At 33.9% G+C, this 7500-nt stretch overlaps 1 protein-coding gene across 2 annotated transcripts in view; it reads left to right on the plus strand.

Moving 5' to 3' along the window:
* The window catches only part of LOC137653079 (leucine-rich repeats and immunoglobulin-like domains protein 1), a 116916-nt gene that overhangs the window by 25105 nt on the left and 84311 nt on the right, over positions 1–7500 (plus strand). For both annotated transcript variants that reach the window (XR_011046378.1, XM_068386475.1), the window contains exon 3: positions 3090–3191. Coding sequence is in view for 1 of the 2 variants with exons in the window: in XM_068386475.1 (XP_068242576.1) it covers positions 3090–3191 (102 nt within the window). In the remaining variant the exon portion in view is untranslated. The remainder of the gene's footprint in view (positions 1–3089; positions 3192–7500) is intronic.

Consider the following 7500-nt stretch of genomic DNA (forward strand, 5'->3'; position numbering starts at 1 on the left):
AGTTATACAAAGACTTAATGTTTTCAAAAATTAGTTATGGGTGTGAGATATACTCCTCAGCCACCCCAGGTCGACTAAATATTTTAGATTCCATACACCATACTGGTATCAGATTGGCAACAGGAGCTTTTAAAATTTCGCCTATTCCAAGGCTCCTTGTTGACGCTGGAGAATTACCGTTAGACCTTTACCAAAAGTCTTCTATTATTCGGTATTGGTTTAGGTTGCAAAGGCTTCCTAATTCTTCAGCCTGTCAGACTGCAAGCTTTGTAGAATACTCAACATACTTTGAGATTCACCCAAAATCCCCACAACTTAATGGTGTTTGGGTGAAACAACTGATAGACAGTCTTGATACAGTTAGGACTAAGGTGCTTCCAATTAAAGTATCATCAATGCCTTCATAGAAATTACATGAGGTATGTTTTTGTAAATATTTTATTGGAGGTAAAAGAATGTGATTGACATTTTTATTCAATATAATTTGTAATATTGAAATACAATATGATTAACTAATCTACGTGGCATGAAAACTCCATAATTCTATAATTGTTCAAAGAGTCCACCTTTTCTGAATGTAATATATGTTTCAAATAAATCTGATATTTTAATTTGTTAGGTATCTAATATAGTGGTTTTTGTTGTTTTCCTAAAAAAGTACAGTAATTAGGAGAAAGGAAGATCAAAAGGAAAAACGGGGAAATATTTAAAGAAATAATAACCAGGCTTTTCTTCGCAGAAATTTCTAATATGAAGAAATGAAATAAAGCTTGAATTATACGAAAACCTTCATGCATTGATGAAACTTGAACAAAGTAATCAATATCTTCCATTCAATAGTTGCTACAAGAGGAATGGTAATAAAGATGTGAAAGGGTGAAATCATCTCTCTCTCTCTCTCTCTCTCTCTCTCTCTCTCTCTCTCTCTCTCTCTTGGTAAAAAATTACTATATGATCTGTAGACAAAGAGATTGCATTTCTGATATGAATCAAGTTGAAAGAAGTGGAGAGACTGATTACAATTCAAGGGGTCGCGAATTGCTTCAGGATAATAGTTGGAAGGAAGGGTGCAAGATCCAATAATTACAGATATAACTAACTCAGATGTAGCCGTCATTTAATGAGATTTTTCCGGGAAAGTAGTCTTGTACCGAAGGTAATTATAGAGATTACTGCTGAATGCTTGATATCTTTTTATCGAGATGCCTTTTTTTTTTTTTTTTTTTTTTTTTTTTTTTGCATTGTGCATTTTCCCCCAAGACATTCAATTTTAAGGTTTTTTTTTTTTTATTTTGCATAGTGCATTTTCCCCTAAGACATTCAATTTTAAGGGTTTTTTTTTTTTTTTTTTTTTTTTTTTTGCATAGTGCATTTTCCCCTAAGACATTCAATTTTAAGGTGAAATTGGTTTCAAATACATGAAAATATAGCTCTAAAATGCTTAAAATTGCGTCAGCTTTCAGCTGCATTACAGCGTCCCTTAGGCCCCCAATTGCTTTGGTCATGTTTTCACCCTCTTAACCCCCTTTAAAATTGCTGGATTTGCGCAATGATTCATGCCCTTGACCAATTGTTGTACATCTCTGTTAATAAAACCCATATCCACTGCAGAAATGGGTAGTTTCAGAGATACAGAACCCATTTTGAGAGCAACAAGCATGTGATGCTGCAATGGAAAATCACAGGCTTTTTTTTTTGGGGGGGGGGGGGCGGTAAGACACAGAACGAGTGAAATTCAAGAAAGCTGTCTAAACTAACCACACCCACCTACCCTTAACTGCACCTGAGGACCCTGGTCCTCATTACTTACCGGGGTAGCGAGTTAACTCTCTGCTAGACAAACAGACTTGATTTGTAACATGCCATATCATCTCAAAAGCCTCCAATGAAACTCTTATGCACGTCTGTTAGGCCTATTACCGTTAGCCAATCCTATTCAGATTAAGAAGTTGTAGACGGGAATTCGCTGATCTTTGATGTCAATTGGTGTTCTGCATGAAGAAACAAAATATTCACGATGTGTATTATTATTATTACTACTGCATACTATATGCCCAATCACTCCAACAAGCAAAATAGCCCATTGTAGATAGGAAATGAGGAAACATACAATAGTAGCCTAAGCCTGAGTGTACCCGCAAGCAAGAGAACTCAATGACAGAGCTGTAGTATAACACCTTGAGTGAAGAACATTTTTTTCTCTTTTCTTAGTGCTGTCGGGTGTTTGAGGAAAGAGGAGATTGCGTAAACATTAAGCTAGATTAGTCTATGTATGTGTAGGCAAAGGAATACAGTATATGAGTCTTAACCAGAGGGGTATCCAATGTAGTACCGCCCCTAGCCAGTCAAAGGACCTAATATCTCTCCGGCGGTAGTATCTCGAATGGCTACCTATAGAATTTACTGATCCACATAACAGAACTAAAAATCATCACTTGAAGCTGGTTGCCATGAAAAAAGTAACAACCCGTGACTTTGAATCAGTAAGTAATGTTAAATTTTCAGAAAAAAGGGTCAACATGCACTCACCGAACGTCTGCATTAAACAAGTAATCAATGTCACCTAATCAACTAAACCGGTTTTTATGGAATTATATTAAGCTCCTACACACACACACATAATATATACACACACACACACACACACATATATATATATATATATATATATATATATATATGTGTGTGTGTGTGTGTGTGTGTGTGTGTGTGTGCGTGCGTGTGCGTTTGTGCGTGTGTGGCTTGCAGGAAATTATGACAGCTGACACCCCACAAGTAATTTAGCCATGAATGGAAATGTGTAAGGAATTAATTAATACCTGAATATTTTCATTATCTTCATGTTACTCACACTATATACATACATATATATATATATATATATATATATATATATATATATATATATATATATATATATATATATATATATCTATATATATATATATATATATATATATATATATATATATATATATATATATATATATATATATATATATATGTGTGTGTGTGTGTGTGTTTGTGTGTTCATATGAATGTATTCTCCTTCGATATAATCGTTCTAAGAGATTATTGTTCCGTTTCAGGTTTCTTGGATTCGAAGGAGGGACTACCACCTTTTAACAGTTGGGACACAGTCGTACAGCAGCGACGAAAGATTTCAAGTCCGTTATGTTAAAGAGGAGAATGTAAGTATCTGACGGTCTATTGAATAGAGGCTGGTCGTTATGTTCGTCGATTTTCCTTTTCATTTGAGTTGATTTGGAATACTATTTTTCTCCACTGTTGTAGCAAGACGGTATATCTTAGAAATCCATGTTTGCAAACGGTTATATAAGCGGATGAGCAACATGGTGGAATAACGAGAACTGTATGTGAAGGAAATGGCCTCCTAAATCTCGAAGAAGTCACTGGCAGCAGGGTGACGGATTGGGTTTATGGCGATAGACAAGATGTCTTTTCGACTTATTCTCCTGATGCCGGGTGGGTGGTTACTGGAATTAGTGTAAACTTGCAGGGGTCACTTGCCTTTGTTACATAGGCACTGCTCATCACAATTAACTGGCTATCCTTCGATAAATCTAGCCAATGAATCCTCTATGGATTTTGGTCAGTCTCTGGAAAGAGCAGAATGGATCACAGTCTCGGGCGTAGCGAGGGGCTAAGAATCTCCCAGTTTTTGAATGCTAAAGAAAAATTTTAAATTGGTAATTTGAAGGTCAGAACCATGAATCAGATTGGGAAATTACAGCAAGTGGAGAAAGAATTTCATGAAATATAGTTTGGATATCTTGGCCCTAAGTGAAACACGTTCTAAGGGAAATGGTAAAGAAATCTTAGACCAAGGCGAGATCTATATATATATATATATATATATATATATATATATATATATATATATATATATATATATATATATATATATCATATATATATATATATATATATATATATATATATATATATATATATATATATATCTCATATATATATATATCATATATATATATATATATATATATATATATATATATATATATATATATATATATATAAAGTATGATAATATCAGAGCAGTGGATAGCTAAATGCACAAAGTTTAACAAGCATGCTATGCACTAACAAATGATGCCCCTGCAGAAAGGAAAGATGAATACTGTGAAGAACTGCAGAGTGTAATAGATGAGATCCCAATGTGAGATATGAAAATTGTGATCGGTGACCTCAATGCTATATTTCGGAGGAATAATCAAGGTATAAAGGATTTGATGGGTGTTGAGGGTCTTGGCGTTGCAAATGAAAATGGAGCACTTTTTATAATTTTTTTTTTTCAACAAACAATCTTTTTATTGGAGGTATTCTTTTCCAGCACAAGGAAATCCACAAATATACATGGACTTCGCTATGTGGAAATTGCAAAAATCAAATAGATCATATGAGTCATTCAGTCGAGAAACATGCCAAGCGCCATTTTTAAAAAGTGTCAGAAATCGCGATTGAAAAATAATAATAATAATAATTATTATTATTATTACTATATTGATAATAATGATAATAATGATAATAATAATAATGATATAAATAATTTGAAAATTGGCAATTTTCAATCGCGATTTCTGACACTTTTTAAAAATGGTGCTTGGCATGTTTCTCGACTGAAAGACTCATATACCCGTTGATAAAGAAAGAAGGCGTTTGAGAAAGTGTAAGAATTTATAGATTTGCAGATATTGGTTGTGATTACCAGCTCCTCATTGACACACCAGAAGAGGAGTACAGAGAAACATTTACAATTAATCGTAGGAATTGATTCGCAGTATTAGAGACTTTAAGAGAAAACGACCAGAAAATTAACGAAGAATTAGGTGATTTTAAGAACATATATCGGTCAGTTGGTTGTAAAGTTTAGGACAAGGACAAGTGGCTCTTCTCTGCTAAGAGGAGAGGTTTGTTTACAAAAGTTGTTTCTAGCATACTGTACCTAATTGGGATTATATCTGACTGGTATAACAAAACAAGAGACCGTGCCCCACATAAGGTGGGACAAGTTATAAACAAAAAAACAAACAAACAATGATATATAACAGGCATATAATTTTGCCCTAAGCTGATATTTGATAAAGCTTGATGTAGACAATTAGGACAAGGAGAAAGCCATTGATATCTAATGATACTCTGGATACTATAAAAAGAAGACTAAAAAAGAGATATTGATTGATGAAAGTTTTCATGGAAGTAACGAAAATGACTAGGTAGAGCAAATTAAGCATTCAAGTATGGATACTGAGGTCAAAAGAAAAATCAGGAATGACTGACTGGTTATTTAAACAGGAAAGCAGATGATGCTGGCAAAGCTATGATTCTCTCATTCAATTATTAATTAAAACAATCATATTTTCTATATGAAAATGTTATCATCATACCCCAAAAGTGGGGCATTGTACAAGTGAGGAGCTAAGGCAGTGTTTTCCAACCTTTTTTAAATGATTACCCCAAAATGTTATTTCCAACTAATCAATGACCCCATTGAACATATACCCGGTAACATCGGATGGTTTTTTTTGCAGCCACCTGATGAACTGTATGGATCATGTAGCCCGCTATTGGCTGCTTATAGTTAAGGATCCAAAACAAATGTAAAACTTTTCCATTTTAATGGAGATCTTGTGTATGAATTATGGCAATAATTATGGGAATGTGAATAACTCAATTTCAGAACAACATGATTACCCAAAAAATACGGGTCCATTACCCCACTGGGGTAAATTACCCCAGGGTTGGGAAACACTGAGCTAAGGTGACATGTTGATGTGAGTGATTACCTTAGTATTATTATTATTATTATTATTACTATCCAAGCTACAACCCTAGTTGGAAAAGCAAGATGCTATAAGCCCAGGGGCTCCAACAAGGAAAAATAGCCCAGTGAGGAAAGGAAATAAGGAAATAAATAAATGAAGAGAACAAATTAACAATAAATCATTCTAAAATAAGAAACAACGTCAAAACAGACATGTCATATAATAAACTATCAACAACATCAAAAAACAAATATGTCATAAATAAACTATAAAAAGACTATGTCCGCCTGGTCAACAAAAAAAGCATTTGCTCCAACTTTGAACTTTTGAAGTTCCACCGATTCAACCACCCGATTAGGAACATATTGTATGTCTAGATGAGGAAATGTTCTAAAGAAATTGTTCAGAGTAATGATTCTTCCTTTACATAAAGTTTAAGGTGGTAAAGGAGACTGTGAAAATTAAATGTGTATAATGTTGCTTAATCTGTTCTCTTCATTTATTTATTTCCTTATTTCCTTTCCTCACTGGGCTATTTTTCCCTGTTGGAGCCCCTGGGCTTATAGTATCTTGCTTTTCCAACTAGGGTTGTAGCTTGGATAGTAATAATAATAATAATAGAGAATGCGTAAATTGAACAAGTAAAACATAACTGAAGGATTGATGGGGAAAGAACCACTTGGAGTAGACACGAAAGAGATTTTTGAACCGATTATTTATTATGAAAGTTATGTGGAGAATTTGAAAGTAAATAGGAAAAAGGTCGTCTGTGGCATATACAGTATGAACTGAAAAAGTTAATGATGAAATAAATAAATGTGATGCAATGTAGATTTTGATATGGAGGTCAGTTGTTGAGTTATTAATTGTTTTATGAAGGCATTAAGACAAGAGTTAGAATATCTAGACAGAAGAGTTGCTGATCCCTTCCATAAGTGGGTTAGGGAGGATTTTTTATGAAGTCTACATTGCTATTTTATATCTTTATGGGCAGAGTGTTACAAAAAGTCACAAAAGTAGGGTTTCATAAAGGTACAAACTCGTGAGATAAGCAAATTAGTTATGAATTTGTATATGATATATTCCTTACTGGGAGCAGTGAAAATGTATTCCAGTTTTGCCCTGTTTCCTAGATTGCCATATACATAGTTAAAATAACGGGTTCAATTATGATTTGTACAGAAACCCCATAAACATTTCTACATTTGTGTTTTCGTTTCTGCAGCAACAATAAGGTTAAGGAATCACAGTTCACTATATTGTTTTTAGAAGTAACACGTGTATGTGGCCCTAAATATATGGAGGATGAAATATATTTATTCAGGATTATGGGCAATAAATATAGAAAACATGAAGTTGTATTCAACAATCCAGGTCAAGAATGACATAGAGGATTGTTAATGGTAATGGCAACTGAGAAATTGATAATACACATGAAACCTACTCGTGTTACCATATCGCTACCTCATTGCAAGAGGGTCGTAACTCCAAATTTGCTAGTTTTGAGTTATATGGTGTACAAGATTGCCGAATTGATTCTGCATCTTTTGGTAAAAGAGTCGTAAATCTAGGTGAATTAGCGGCCGAGAGATGGCACTAAGAAGATTTGTGAAACATGATCAAATTCATAGGACTTAGCAACTTTCAAATGCGTCTCCTGAAAAATCAGGAATTTGGAGTTACGACCCTCTTGCAA

Source organism: Palaemon carinicauda, chromosome 14 (genome assembly GCF_036898095.1).
Source record: "Palaemon carinicauda isolate YSFRI2023 chromosome 14, ASM3689809v2, whole genome shotgun sequence".
NCBI lineage: Eukaryota > Metazoa > Arthropoda > Malacostraca > Decapoda > Palaemonidae > Palaemon > Palaemon carinicauda.